We start from the raw sequence: 15,461 nt of genomic DNA on the forward strand, positions 1-15,461 counted from the left end.
TGAACTCAGTTGCAGCATGTGGGATCTAGTTCCCTGACCAGGGACTGAACCTGGGCCCCCTGCATTGGGAGCACACAGTCTTAGCCACTGGACCACCAGGGAAGTCCCCGAGACATTTAATTCTGCTTTTACAGAAGAAACTGAGGCTCACAGAGGCACAGAGTCAGGACTCAGAACCAGCTCTAGTAGGCTCCAAAGACCCAGGCCTTTCCTCTGATATTTTTTACTTCATCTTTTTTTCTCTAAAATGTCAGTCCACTTCCCCATCCTGTCCTTGGTTAAGAATCAGCTGTTGAAGTCCCTCCTAACTAGAGCCTTTGACTGTCATCAGTCAGTCAAAGCAAAGCCTGATGCAGAGCCTGAGTGCTGAGCCAAGTCATGAAGATGACCTGACCCTACAGGGTCTCCAGGAAGCTCAACCAAGACCTCCAGACCACAGATGAGAAAGGGCCAAGTGAAGACTCATCCCAATCCAGGCTCTGTCCCCGGGAACTCTCCACCCTAGAACGTCTCACAGCAGAAGGGTTATGGCCTTGAAACTCATCTCTCCCTCTCTCGGGCTCACAGGTTCAAGATTCACTGCATCTTCAGGGTCAGTTCAGAGAATGATACCCCAAGGCATCAATCTTTCTGGAAAGCAAGGAGCAGGCCACCAGGTGAGAGGTAAGTCGGCCCCAGGAAGTTCACACCCAGGGGTGAGGGAAAGTTTTCATAAAGGGCAAGATGGTAATTCACGTAGCTCTGTTGTAACCACTCAAGGCTGCCATTTTTCCAGCCGGTAAGCAGCTGCAGACTTTGTATTAGGAATGGGTGTGGGTGCATTCCAGTAAAACCGTATTTACCGTAATAGGGGATCAGAGGTGTGGGGGGGGTAGTGGGGGGTACTGTTTGCCAAGCCCTGAAAGGCTATATTCTATGCGTCCTGTTGCAGGGCATGGCCTTGCTGCGGCAGCACCAGGTGGAAACATACTACCTGAGTCTCATCGGAAATATCAGACTGAACCCAGCACAGGGGTCCTTGGGATGCTGTAAAATCAGATAGTGGTGAAGCTGCACAGCTCTGTGACTGCACTAAAAAAACCACTGAATTGCACTTTATTTAATTTATAATTTAATTAATTAACTTATAAAGGAGAACTGAAATTTATTTATTTTGGCCATGTTGCACGGCATACCAGGATCTTAGTTCCCCTGACCAGGGATCGAACCCCTGTGCCGCCCTACGGTGCAAATGCAGAGTCTTAACCATGGGAATGTCAGGGAAGTCCCTCCCTGAATTGCCCACTTTAAATGGGTGAACAGTAGAATCATACGTCAACAAAGCAGATAAAAAGCATACGTCTCTGAGGCAGAAAAATGGTAACAGTTCTTTTCAAGAAGCAATAAACCCTTCCCGAATCTGCTTCTCGGAGGAACAAGGCAAAAGGGAGGCAGCCCTGGACGTAATCCCCACCCTCTAGGTTCAGGGCTCTCACTGCCTCTCTTGTAGCCTTCTCTTCCGCCTCTCCCATCCTGAAGATACCCCTACCCCAGTCTCCTTGTTGCCTTTTCACTTTAAAATAATTATACAATGAACACACGTTAGTCACAGAAAATTTAGAAAATACAGATAAGCAAAACGAAATAAAAATTACCCTTGATCTCACCCACTGCCTAGAATTTTGACAGACATCCTTCTAGACTTTTCTCTACATGTGTATGTATAAGAATAATTAAAAAAAAAAAAAACAATAGACTACAGATAAATATGGAATCAGTAAACTACATTAAAAGAGCCAGGGAATTTTCACCATAAAACCCAGGACAGTGGTTATCTAAGGAAAAGGAGGTCCCCTTTTCCTTAGGGACCAGGAAGAATTAAGAGAGTTTTTAGGGTGGCAGGGTCTTGTTTTTCTTAACCTGAGTATTTGCTTGATAACTTTGTTAACAGTGTACAGTTATGCACTGTGCATTTAAAAATTATATTAGACAGGGTTTGAAACGCGAAAGCATACAAATGTACCTGGGCTTTTAAATTTAATGCACTCTGAACATTTTTCTAGGTCATAAACATGAATCTATAATACTGTTTAAAATGACTGCTTAATATTCTGCTGTCAGGATACAGCTTAATTTAATTTAGCTCATCTCCAGTTGATGGGGAAATCTCCTGAACAAGGTCAGCTCTCAAGAGTTCTCCTTCATGGTCCTCCATCTTTCATGCTCTGCAGAGACCACCCCCTCCAAGCCAAGGTGGACCGAAATGGTCGCCTTCAGCTTCCCCCGTACGCCCCCTCTCATTTTAAAACCCTGTCTTCTTACTCTGCTATTTGATAGTCATGTGACCCGAGCAAAAGAATCAGCTGGTGCCTCAATCTGATCATCTGTAAAATAGGGATAATTATAAATTAGGTGAATTAACAGGAAGACTGTGTGAACACGGTTCCGAGCGCTTAGCGCCGATGGTGACTGCTGCTTACCGTCGTCAGTCACTTTTCCGTCACAGACCTAGAGCCGTTTCCCTCCCGGTTTCCTGGCCGCCCTCCCGGAGGCACCAGAGCCCAGCTTGTGCGTCTCTGCACCCCCCACGCTGTGTGAGAGCCACGGCCCGCTCTCGGGGTGGGGTGAGGGTTACACACCCAGCACAGCATCGAGCGCAAAAAGTCAATACCCCCCAACCCCGACAGCCGCCATGGGCACCGTGCCAGGCACTGCACCTCTGCCCTAGGAGGTAGGAAGGGATCATCGCTTCTTCGGAAATTGAGAAACCGAGGCACAGGGCACCTGCCCAAGTCTCACCCCTGGACCGAGGCGTGGGCTGCAGAGCGGCCATCCTGACCACGCTGCTCCGAACCCACGTGCCCCCACCCCTTTCTCTGCCTCTTCCCTTCAAGGCCCCTCACTCATTCCCATGATCTGCTGGAGCTACACCTAGAGACCCCTCTGTCTCTCTTTCCCAGCAGAACTCGGCAGGGAACGCACCCCTGCTGGCCACCTGACCACATTAGGGGCTGCCTGGCCCCAGCCAGACCCCAGAGGCGGCCCCCCACGCACCCCGCCCCGCCCCTCCAGCCTGTCACCCTCCCTCCTTCCTGAGTTCCTCCCCTGTGAGGTACCTGCTCTGCGCTCTTGGGTGACTAGAAGCCCCTTAACCCAGCTCTCCTGCCTGCAGCTTCCTTCTTCCTCCCCTGCCATGTCTAACAGCTCTCAGGGGGACAGCAAAGACCCTCACCCTGGTCCCCACTGCTGGGGCTCAAGGCTGCCCACCCTTTGGTTCCAGAGCCCCTACTCCCCCCACAGGCCATAAGAACGCCTTCTAAGGCAGTGGCTAACCTTTTAGAGGTCACATACCCCTTTGAGAATCTGGTGGAAGCCACAAAAACGGGCACGCACACACTCAGCTGAGCTGACTGCTTCAGGGCTCAAGGCTGTCCTGCCGGCCCATCTCTGGACACACATCCACATCCCCCAGGTTCAAAGGATGCAAAGGATCAGTCGTGTCCAACTCTGCGACCCATGGATTGTAGCCTGCCAAGCTCCTCCGTCCATGGGATTTTCTAGACAAGAATACTGGAGCGGGTTGCCATTTCCTCCTCCAGGGAATCTTTCTGACCTAGGGATCGAATCCAAGTCTCGTGTGCTTCCTGCATTGCAGGCGGATTCTTTACCACACTGCAGCATCTGGGAAGCTCCCTGCCCCCCGGGTTAGGACCCTTCTTTAGAGGTAACATCTCAATTTGATTTTAAACTTTTAAAAAATTTTTATTATATTTTAAAATTTGTTATGGCTGATCTGCAGGCCATGTAGGATCTTAGTTCCCCAACCAGGGTTCAAACCCATGCAATGGAAACTAGGAGGCTTAACCACTGGGCCACCAGGGAAGCCCCTCAATTTGATTTTTACAGCAAACCCTTACCCAGTCCACCCTGCTGGGGTCTTCAGAAGCTTAACCCAGGAGGTTAACTGCACACAGCTGACCCCAACTTTATCAGCTACAAAACAGTATTCCCCTGGGTCTCTATCACTTTTCCACTACAGCTGCACATCCATGCGGTGACGGTGGCACCGAAGGCTCCAGGATTCCAGCCAGACCCGGTCTCGGAGGCCCGGGACTGTGGGCCCCGGGCTGGGGGAAGCCCGCTTCATTCCTGCCCTTTCTGAGACGCTGGTGCCCCTGACCATCCCTCAGGCTGGAAGTCCTCCCCAGCCTCACTTCCCTTGACTGCCTTTCCTCCCAGCATTCCAGGGCATCTCACATACCCCTCCTGTACCCTGACACCCTGTGGTCTCACGGTCTACGGACCCTGTAGCAACCAACCAGAAACCTAGCCAATCACTCTCAAAATCTACTTGCTCATTTGAAAACTAGGCACAAGTGCTGCTGTCAGTCTGTACACTAAGGATCTGTAAGGTTCTCTTCTCAAATCCAAGTTGCCTTGGTTACCCACTTTGGAAACGAAGGCTCTGTGCAAACTTTGGCGGGCATCAGAATCACCTGTGAGATACCAATGCCCAAGCCCCGGGTCCTGAGGGTCCCATGTGTGTCTGTGTGTGCACTCAGTCGTGTCTGATTCTTTTACAATGGACTGTAGCCTGCCGGGTTCCTCTGTCTATGGAACTTTCCAGGCAAGAATACTGGAGTGAGTTGCCATTTCCTTCTCTAAGGGATCTACCTGACCCAGGGATGGAACCCGTGTCTCCAGCATTGGCAAGTGGATTCTTTACCACTGAGCCACCTGGAAAGCCCCAGTATGGGACACTAATTCAAACATCTGCCTTTTGGCAAACTCCCTGAGCGATGCCCACTGTAAGCATAGGTGCACAACCTCAATGCCTCTCCTCGGGTCCTTCGAGATGGAATGCAAACTCCACGTGATAAACCAGATGTCTAGTCTCATTCGTCCTCTTGGGCCCTGCTGCTATGTACCCAGACTCTCACCTTTCCCAAGTAGCCTGTCTGTTTACTTTGACACCATGAAATGGCACTTAACCATGCCTAGTCCACAGAGAACGCAATGGCACCCCACTCCAGTACACTTGCCTGGAAGATCCCATGGACAGAGGAGCCTGGTAGGCTGCAGTCCATGAGGTCGCTAAGAGTTGGACACAACTGAGCGACTTCACTTTCACTTTTCACTTTCATGCATTGGAGAAGGAAATGGCAACCCACTCGTGTTCTTGCCTGGAAAATCCCAGGGATGGGGGAGCCTGGTGGGAGGCCGTCCATGGGGTCGCCAGAGTCGGACACGACTGAAGCGACTTAGCAGCAGCATGCCTAGTCCATGTTCCCCTAGCTCCATCCTCCAATTTAGGGTTCTTTATACTTCCAACCTTGACTTCCTAAGTCTGCCCTTCTCTTTTCAGAAAGCCCGTCCTAGCCACAAGACCATTTGCTCTTGGCTCCGGGTGTGTGTGTGTATATGCAGGCTGGAGGCATGTCCAGGACAGGGGAGAAGAAACAGTGGCATTTACACTCCTACTCCCGGTCTGCCTTCTCTTTATCTCCTTTAGTGTATATTTTTTTTTTTTGCTTTATTGAGATATAACTGACATATAGCACTGTATAAATTTAAGGTGTACAGCATTCATAATCATTTGACTTACATATATCATGAAATGATTACCACGAAATATTCCATTAACACCCATCATCTCATATAAATACACAATAAAAGAAAACCAATTTTTTTTCCTTGTGATGAGAACTCTTAGGATTTGCCCTCGTAACAACTTTCTTATCTATCACCCAGCCGTCTTACCTACAGGCATCACATTGTACATTACATCCTTAGTACTAGTTTTTCATTTTTTAAACTTTTTGTTTTACATTGGTGTATAGTCGATTAACAATGCTGTGATGGTTTCAGGTGTATAGCAAAGTGGTTCGGTTAATATACACACTTTTTATTTTTCCTGCCTTTTTTTTTTTTGCCCATCCTCTAGACTGCCTGGGGTCCTCCAAGCGTATCTCTTAGCTGCTTTGGGAGCCAAGGGCTTCATCTGCTCCCACAGCGCCTTGGGCACTGGATCAATGGCTCTGCATCAGGATGAGGAGGGCTGCATGCCCCCATCCAAGCCTGGGACTCATCCGCACCCGCACATATGGGATGCCCTTGGCAACTCAGCAGAGATGGCAAAGAGGAAGAGCGGGATCCCAGCCCATCTGCAGCTCAAGGACTAGCATCCAAGACCACTGACTGCAGAGGACACGGCAGTCCCCAAGCTGCAAGCTGGCACCACGCCCTCAGATCAGAGAGGGAAGAATGTGTAGGGTAGGAGAGGGCCCTCCCAGCCACGTGCCACACCCACAGCACAGCCTCTAAGCCCTGCACACATCTCTTCCCACTTCCCAACCCAGGTTCTAGTCAACCCCCTGGAGAATACATCCGTCCAGGGACACTGTCCAGGACCAGGAACTCAAGTGCCCCACCCCTGCCACGGTACCCTCCTCCTCCTCCCATCAGAACCTGGAATCTCTCTTCAGAACCCCAAATGCTTTTCATCTTGTGACCCAGTTACTCTGTTCATTATTTGCCCGAAGCCCATGGAGTCGGGTTTACTTTAAACCATCCCCTGGCAGTCGGTTGGGGTGGGGGGATCTACAGGGCTTTGGTCCCCCTTGATCCACACAGTCTTACACCCGCTTCCACCCTGCCTGGAGCCAGAGTCCTGGCATTCCTTCCCGAGGGCAGGGAAAATGCCTTGCATCTCCCTGCCATCCCCTGGGGTGGAGCGGGTCACTCCGTAACTGCTTGTTGAAACACGAGCAAGCCCGATAGGCAAACTGGGATTATAAAACACAGCTGATTGTACACTTTGCAAACGGACTTGCCAACAGTGTCTTTAAAGAGCACCCACCCACACCCCCACTGCACCCAAGGTCTCACTCTGCTCACAGGAAGCTCTGCCTTGCTTTCCCCCAGCACGTGTCTGGAGAGGGCACTGCCCTTTCTGAGTGTCTGCTGTGTATTTCCCCGAGAGCCCACTACCTGGAACCCATCGGCCTGTGCCCCAGGCCAGCCCATTTGCCCTGGCAACCAGCATGTGGTCTTGGCTGCGGGCCCTGCCCCACTTGGTGCTAGAGACCATTGGAGGGTCTGCAGATAGCAGTGACTGGAGATGGGAGTGTTCTGAGAAAGATGGACTGGAGGCGCTCTTCTGGAAGACAGTGGCTCTGGGCACCAGGGCCAGGGTGGGTGGGGACTGGTGGAGATTTTACCCTCTGGGTCCAAGGAGCTCCTGGATTTACCTGTGACTCCAGAAACCAGCCGGAGCAGCCCAGGTCTGCCAAGTCACTCAGCTGGCTTAAGGAACTCCATGCTCCTTCACAGTGGCACTGCCCAAAGAGCAAGCCCAATGCTGGTTTCCAGCCAGATTCCTGGAGCCATGCGGGCCTGCAGGAGATGGCGAAGGACTCATCCATTAGATGAGATAGGGCCAGGCCAGCAGCACTTTGGAGCAGGGCTCTGAGACCCAAAAGGCTTCTGGATCATTCCCACTTTCCTGGAAAGGTCAGGGAGCAGGGCCTCCCAGGAGGAGCCCCCGTCACCCCTTCCCGCCCCTTCCACCTCAATTGCACAACCTCATAACAAACTTTGTGCTAACCCCAGTTCCAATCCCACAGGCTGCAAGAGCTAAGGAGATGCCATCCCCCACCCTTCCCCCAGTAATCTCTACACAGGCAGACAGAAACATGACTGTTTCTTAAGCCAACTGCCTCTTGCTGACCCCAAGCCATTTATTAAGCCCACAACCAGCCAACAATGAAAGGAGCCGGCACGCTGCATTAAAGACCAGTCTTTAGGGAACCCCAGTGTGCAAGAGGCCATCACCCTTCTCGGATCCCTGACCCACTTCCCTGGTGGCAGTCACCTGTAGAGCTTGACAACAACAAAAGCCAAGGTCTGAGCCAGATTTTGTGTCTGCAAAGAGCTCCAGACCCCAGGCAATTCTGCTGTCAGTCAGAGTAGGAAATCATCATCATCATCAAAGAAGTCATGAACTTGTACCATGTAAAGTGGAGGTGGAAAGACTATTACTTTGCAAGATTTCCTCCACTGCCACCCAGGTCTGACACCCTGGGCTGTCTCTGCGACATGTCCCCAGTTGAGTGAGCACAGAAGGGCTGCCCGTGCAACAAGACTGGGCAGCATTCCCCCCAAATTTGCGTCCATCCAGAAGCTGTGAATGTGACCTTATTTGGAAATAAGAGTCTTTGCAGATGTGATCAAACGAAGATGAGGTCAGTGGACTAGGGTGGGCCCTGAATCCAGTGACTGGTATCCTAGTAAGAGGAGAGAACACACACACACACAGAGAAGGCGGCCACCTGAAGACAGAGCAGAGATGGGAGTGATGTGTCTACAAACCAAGGGACACCAAAGACTGCTTGGAGCTACCAGGAGAGGGGCCTGGCACAGATTTTCTCTCCGGGCTTTCAGAAGGAACCTGCACTACCAACACCTTCATTTTGGACGTGAGGCCCCTAAGCTGTGAGAGATCAATTTCTGCTGTCTTAAGCCCCCCGTTTGTGGTCACTTGTTACAGTAACCATAGGGACCAAAAACACTGGGCTCTGCAGCAGGACCCTGGCATCAGCATGCCCTGTGGAACCTCTGGGCTGGGCTGAGGTGAAAAGTTTTGGCTCTGTGACGACTCTGATGCAATGATTGAGACACAAATGCCAGGAGATGCAGGTGGAAGAGAGGGCAACCTACAAAGCAAGAAGGAGCCTTGAGGCACATGGACACTCCTGGACCCTGAAGGACCTGTGCTGCCCTTGATCCAAATCTAAAGCAGAAAACAGCCCCAGCCCTGCCTCAGCTGATGCTGGGCAAGGAGGGCAGTGGCTGGCTGGACATCCTCTCTGTGCAGCTGAGGAGTGTGAGGTGGTCCCAAGCCCAACCCCTTCCTGCTCCTAGAATCTTCTAATTCATGGATTCCTTCTGGGCCTGGGCCTGATCCTGTCCCAGAAACACAGCTTCTCTTTCTGCAAGGGGCCTGGACAGGTCTGGACTCCCAGGGGACACCCCTTGGAAGGCCTATCCTGGCTCCCACACTGGCACGAGCCTCTCCTCCCCATGCCAATCTTCCTGAGCAGTGAATCCAAATTGGTGAGCTTCCCGCAGTCGGGGTGCTGTAGGAAACCACTCTGGGAGCACATGCTGGGCCCCAAGTGCAGGCTGGCCTGAGCTATGTGACTCGCACAGGTAGGATCACCTTAAGACTTCCTGGAGCAGGTGGTGGCGGCAGCTCCAAGGGCCACCTGGGGTGTGGCCAGGAGTCGTGGGGAGGTCAGAGTGGTATGGCTGACAAGGGGAGAAACCCAGAGACCCCGGCTTTGAGCCTGCACAGGTGAGGGCAGCCCAGCCTCCCCACCCCTGGCAACAGGCTGCGGGACTGGCTGAGACTTAGAAGCAGAAAATAAACCTGTGTGGAAGTGAGAGGGAGCCACAGAGACCCACCTGCTGTACATCTGTCCTCTTGGTGAAACCTGTCCCAGGAAAACCAGGGCAGTGGAGGCCCGCAAGTGACAGAACTAGATGGAAACCTCCAAGCTCAGCTGGTTCTCCCCATTCTGCGGTGCTCTCTCTCCCCACTCTGCCTCCTGCCCCTATGTGGCTCAGAATAACTGGGCTCTCTTTCCCTTGCCAGCTCTCGTATTTGGGGGACAAGGAATCTGGAGGGGAAAGGATATGTGCTGAGGACTCTGGGCAGCCAGACAACCCTACCTGCCATCTCCAGTCACCAAAACTTGTGTCCAGAAAAAGCGGTCCCCACTCAAGGACCATCCTGCCTGTCCCTGCAGAGGTGTGCCTCCTGGGCAGAGCAGGGGAGGAGACGGCCCTGGGGCTGGGCCCATCTTTCGGGCTGCCCCACTGAGCCCGTGGGGAACCTGCCCAAGGGAGGGACGCTTCCATCCAGCCCCAGCCGGATCTGGTGAACCCCACATGGGGTTGCTGGCAGAGGCCCAGGCGGAGTAGCTCTTCCCCACCCAGCTCCAAGCCCAAAGGAGCCCAAGTCCCATCTCACCTGTGAAAGTTTCTTCCTGGGGTCCCCCGTCCTTCAACCCACCGAGGTCAAAAGGGCCCCTACCCCCGCGCTGTGGCCCCCACTCTCCCCGCCCCCCCTCGCTGGCATCCCGGGGCCCTCCGCCTGCCAAAACCCAATCCGTTCCCTGGCTCCCTTTCTGGGGCTGGAAATGCAGCGGAATTTCGGTGGAATTTTGAGGTTGAGAAGCATCTCGGCAGAGAGGACAAGAAAGGGAGAGAGGGAATGGGGAAAAAGAAAGTACGATTTTGGTGTCAACTTGCAGGATTCTAGAAAGCACCAAGGCCCCCGGGAGGCGGGCGCTGGGTCCCTCTGCAGGATGCGGGCGGGCGGGGCCCTGGCGAAACCTCGAGGTCCCGCGCGCCCCGCGGGGGTGGTGGGCGCCCGGTCGGGGCGGGGTCGCCGTCCTTACCTATGTCTGCATTGCAAAACGCCTGTTGCGGGTGCACCGGGGAGCAGCTGCAGGCGTCGGCCCGGGGGAGCAGCGTCCCCAGCAGCAGGAGGCAGAACGCGAGCGGCAGGCTGCGGGCCGCGGCGCCCATGGCGGGCGGAGGGGCGGGGGTCGCGGACTCGGGCTAGCCGCCGCCGCCTGGGCTCGGGGCGCTCCCCTCTCGCGCCGGGGCCGCGCTGGTCTGGACGGCACTCCGCGGGCGCGCTCTCCTCTCCGGCCCTCACTCGCTGCACAAACTTTCTTGGCTCTAGGTCGCGGGGTGCAGCGAGGAGGGCGCGGGGCGCGGCTGGCGGCGCGGAAGCGAGAGCTGGCTGGGGGGCGGCGAGCGAGCGAGTGCGCGCGCCGCGGAACTGGTCCCGAGTGCTCCACTGCCTTCTATGGATGTGTGCGCTGCGGGTGCGGGCCGAGCCGGCCTTTTATTGCGCTCAGAGGCGGTTTGGCTCCGCCCCCCGGTGGCGGGCGGCCAATGCCGGCTCCGGGAGCTCTCGGCCGCCTCCCTCCCCGCGCGCCTCCCGCGCCTCCCGGCCCTCCCCCAAGTCCGGCTTTTGTTGTGCCCAGCCTGGCACGGCCAGGGCTCCCAGCTGCGCACCTGGCTTCCCACCGCTCGGGGCCGCACCCCCGCAGCCTCCCAGATCGCCAGAGGTTGGGGGAGGGAGGACACTGCAGGCAGACAGCGCCCAGTGGACCCTGACTCAGCACTCGGGACTCGCAGTCCACCTCTCCAGGGCACCAGGCGACCCACCCATCACCCCTTCCCCTCCAGCTTGGCGCGGGAGGTGTACACTGCCTGATTCCCTTCCACCCCTGGGATCCCTGCGATTCTGGCCAGGGATGAGGAAAAGGATGTGCCACTTTGGAGCACGGATCGGATCGTTCTCTGCCGCCCCTCTCCCTGCCCCCTGTGGCTGGGTGGACTCCTGAAACTTACTGCGAACGCCTTTTTCAATTGGAGGCCTTAGAATTTTAAGTGCGCTTGGCCAGTAGAGTCAGGGGGTGCGGGCGTGGGGGGGAGTGTCGGGGGGGCGGGGGGATGTGGGTACTATGAACAACACAGGATTTCATATAAACTGGCCGTCATTTTGACCAGCCGGCAAGAGTGAGGAGCTGGCCCAGAAGAAAAGAGGGTTGGATGAAGGTGTTTTCTGGGCTCTCCTCCCTTAGCCCACAAATGTGGAAGCTGAAATACTTTATCCAAAACAGTTCTGTGTTCCAGGAAAGGCAGAGGGTCTTAGAGGTGTGGATGGCATGGAAAATGTGACCCCCGGGGATCTCTGTCTGTGTCTCTGAGCCCCCTCTGTGGTGGGCACTGTTACACGTAGGGCCTCATTCTTGTCATCCAGCCCAGGAGTTGTAAACTGAGAAAATGACACAAACAATCATTGTCCACTCCACTATGTGATGCTGACTTGAGATATGAAATGGGAAAATACTGAAAGAAATTTTAAAAATGGCTGCCTTCTGTTTATGCATGCTTTTGAGCCAGTAGATGGGCACCCCCAGAGTAAATTGATTGGAGATTCGTTCCCTGCGGACTGAAAACCAAGAGGAGAACAGCAGGATAATTAAGAGAGGAGGCTGGGCTCTGCCGTGTCATTCTCATTCTGGAGGTCAGGAGATCTCCCAACCACACAGGCACAGAAAGGTTTGTTGGAGGTCAAAGCGGAGTGATGCTGACCTAATGCCAGGCTACCCATAGGTTTTTCTGGTAGAATCCATCTTGGCTAAGAGATGCATGCGCCCATATAGAAGGATTCTGAGACACACCAAATGTAGACTGTGAAGCAGACAAATCAAAATGATCGGCCAAAGGAAACCAGAAAGAAACACCCCATTTAAGTGATTTAAATTGCCACAAGGTGCAACTCAGGGACTTTCCCTCTGAGTCTGCCTGTGTCTCTATCCGCACGTACTGTACTCTTTTTCCTTGTGATAAATCCTTTGAGTCACTACTTTCTGTCTTTGTGGGGATTCTCTTCTGCAAAGCTGAAGCGCCAGAGCCTTGTCAATGACCACTGGTCTAGTGGCTAGAACTTGGTGCTTTCACTGCTGCGACTTGGCGCCAATCTCTGGCTGGGAACCCAAGCCCCGCTTCAAGCCATTGCAGCCGTGGCCACCCCGGATCACTTGGAAACAGACAACTTAGAGAAAAGTTAAACTGGTAGAGCAGTTATTAATACCTTAGAATCCGGACAATTCCAAAGTCAGCGCTTCAGCTTCTGTTTCTGTAAAATAAAGTGTCATTTGTGAAATGATGTTTGATGCTAACTTAGTGAGTACAGTTAATGCAGAAAATTATGACAAGTTGGCGGTCTGTAGCCTCTTCTTTCTTTGTTATTGCAGGTAGAACAAAGTGCTGTTGAACTTTACAGAAGCTAAAATCCATTTATCAGTTTATGAAAGAAATAGATAAGCTAGGGGCTTTCAGCCTTTTAGGCAAGATAGACACATAGATGATCAAGTACACAGAGGATGAGAAGTACATTACAGGTAGGTTGATGGTGGTGCAGGAGGGGATTAGGGTCCACGCTGGGCACAAGGCAGGAAAGGAGGTGCCTGGGCTGGCCTTCCTTCCATCAGGAGTGCTTTCTTAAACATCGACAGCGGACACTGTTCAAAAAGTGGGACGGTCAGGCCTCCACGGAACAGACAACGATCCCTGGACCAGTGAGACTCCTGAGCTGGTGGAGGAGGAAAGAAATGAAGGGAGAGGAGCCACGGAGGAGACTTTTGAGGGTCTGGGAGGGGATCTCATCTTCTTCTGAGGTCAGAGCTTCTACAGCAGAGGAACAAAGCGATCCCCTCTGAAAGGATGCTTTCTGTGGTGGGATAGGCAGGAGTGGGGGCAAAGGGTCCACCTTGTGGCTCAGAGATGCAGCAGCCCAGCTGCCTCAGTGGCCTTGTCAAGCCTCTGCCTCCCCATCTACAACATGGGGATAAAAGCCCCTTCCTAATATGTGAACCATGAGCTTCCAGATCTTCAAGCTGGTTTTAGAAAAGGTAGAGGAACCAGAGATCAAATTGCCAACATCTGCTGGATCATCGAAAAAGCAAGAGAGTTCCAGAAAACCATCTATTTCTGCTTTTATGACTAGACGGACCTTTGTTGGCAAAGTAATATCTCTGCTTTTTAATGTGCTGTCTAGGTTGGTCATAACTTTCCTTCCAAGGAGCAAGCATCTTTTAATTTCATGGCTGCAATCACCATCTGCAGTGATTTTGGAGCCCAGAAAAATAAAGTCTAACACTGTTTCCGCTGTTTTCCCATCTATCTCCCATGAAGTGATGGGACCGGATGCCATGATCTTCGTTTTCTGCATGTTGAGCTTTAAGCCAACTTTTTCACTCTCCACTTTCACTTTTATCAAGAGGCTTTTTAGTTCCTCTTCACTTTCTGCCATAAGGGTGGTGTCATCTGCGTATCTGAGGTTATTGATATTTCTCCCAGCAATCTTGATTCCAGCTTGTGTTTCTTCCAGTCCAGCGTTTCTCATGATGTACTCTGCATAGAAGTTAAATAAGCAGGGTGACAATATACAGCCTTGACGTACTCCTTTTCCTATTTGGAACCAGTCTGTTGTTCCATGTCCAGTTCTAACTGTTGCTTCCTGACCTGTATACAGGTTTCTCAAGAGGCAGGTCAGGTGGTCTGGTATTTCCATCTCTTTCAGAATTTTCCACAGTTTATTGTGATCCACACAGTCAAAGGCTTTGGGATAGTCAATAAATCATTTAATGTTCAGTGCCTCCTGACAGCAGCTACCACCAGCACCAGATTTTAGAACCTTCTGGGCATGGTCAGGCATGCCCAGAAATCCACTTGTTGTTCAGTTGCTGAGTCATGTCCGACTCTTTGCAACCGCATGGACTGCAACACGCCAGGCTTCCCTGTCCTTCACCAACTCCTGGAGCTTACTCAAACTCATGTCCATTGAGTTGGTGATGCCGTCAAACTGTTTCATCCTCTGTCGTCCCCTTCTTTTCCTGCCCTCAATCTTTCCCAGAATCAGGGTCTTTTCAAATGAGTTAGCTCTCCGCATCAGGTGGCCAAAGTATTGGCGTTTCAGCTTCATCATCAGTCCCTCCAATGAACGCCCAGGACTGATCTCCTTTAGGATGGACTGGTTGGATCTCCTTGCAGTCCAAGGGATTTTCAAGAGTCTTCTCCAACACCACAGTTCAAAAGCATCAATTCTTTGGCACTCAGAATGGCCCCTGAAAGCTCGCCACACCCTGACCCGCCCAGCCTTTTCATGGTGCCCATGTGGCCTTGGCTGCTGGGCACCCCGCCTCACCGTCCTTACCTCTCCGTTCTTCCTCGTTATCCTCTGCCTGTGCTCTCAGCTAGAATCTTCCCATCTTCAGACCATGGGAACTGAGCCCTTTGATGAGAAATCTACCAGAGATACTCATAAGAAGTAGATTACTTAACAGTGGCCCTTTCATACACTCTCTTCTCTGCTGACAAGAGGGCTCAGCTGCTGCGGGTGAGGGCAGGTAGCTGCTGGGGGAGTGCAGGTAGAGGGCTCAGCTCTGACCACTGCCACAAGGAGGCAGGTCAGGGTCAGGACACATCCCAGCCTCAGGAAGAAGGAGGACCCTGGGGCTGACAGCTCCCTCTGTGGGCTTCTCTCCTAACAGCCTCCGCAACCCTGATCCTAGGGGGCAGGCTAACAGGGGAGCCTTAACAGGAGACCCCAATCACACCGGACACCCCGGTCTGGCCCCCATATGCATACTGACCACAGCCTGCCGGACCTTGGCCTAGGTCTGTGGCTCCCAGCAGGACTCAGGACAGACAGGAGGGGGCAGCACCTACCAGACTAGTTGGGGATGGAGGGGCTTCTAGGACCCTCAGATCACACTCCTATGGTCCCTATTTCCCACCAGGAATGCCCACTTTGCCCCTGCCTCCTTCTTAAAGAGACTGTCTCAAGGCAGAACCCAGCGGAACTGTTGGGTGGTCCCATCCAGGTGGGAGCA

The 15,461-nt window shown here is 53.0% G+C and overlaps 1 protein-coding gene across 1 annotated transcript in view; it reads right to left on the reverse strand.

Annotated features, from left to right (window-relative positions):
• The window catches only part of TIMP2 (TIMP metallopeptidase inhibitor 2), a 54,460-nt gene extending 43,584 nt beyond the window's left edge, over positions 1 to 10,876 (reverse strand). Inside the window, exon 1 of the mRNA XM_055575284.1 lies at positions 10,443 to 10,876. Within this exon, the coding sequence (XP_055431259.1) occupies positions 10,443 to 10,572 (130 nt within the window). The 5' untranslated portion in view covers positions 10,573 to 10,876. The remainder of the gene's footprint in view (positions 1 to 10,442) is intronic.
• Positions 10,877 to 15,461: the final 4,585 nt, after the last annotated feature.

The sequence above is a fragment of the Bubalus kerabau genome, chromosome 4, assembly GCF_029407905.1.
Source record: "Bubalus kerabau isolate K-KA32 ecotype Philippines breed swamp buffalo chromosome 4, PCC_UOA_SB_1v2, whole genome shotgun sequence".
Lineage (NCBI taxonomy): Eukaryota > Metazoa > Chordata > Mammalia > Artiodactyla > Bovidae > Bubalus > Bubalus kerabau.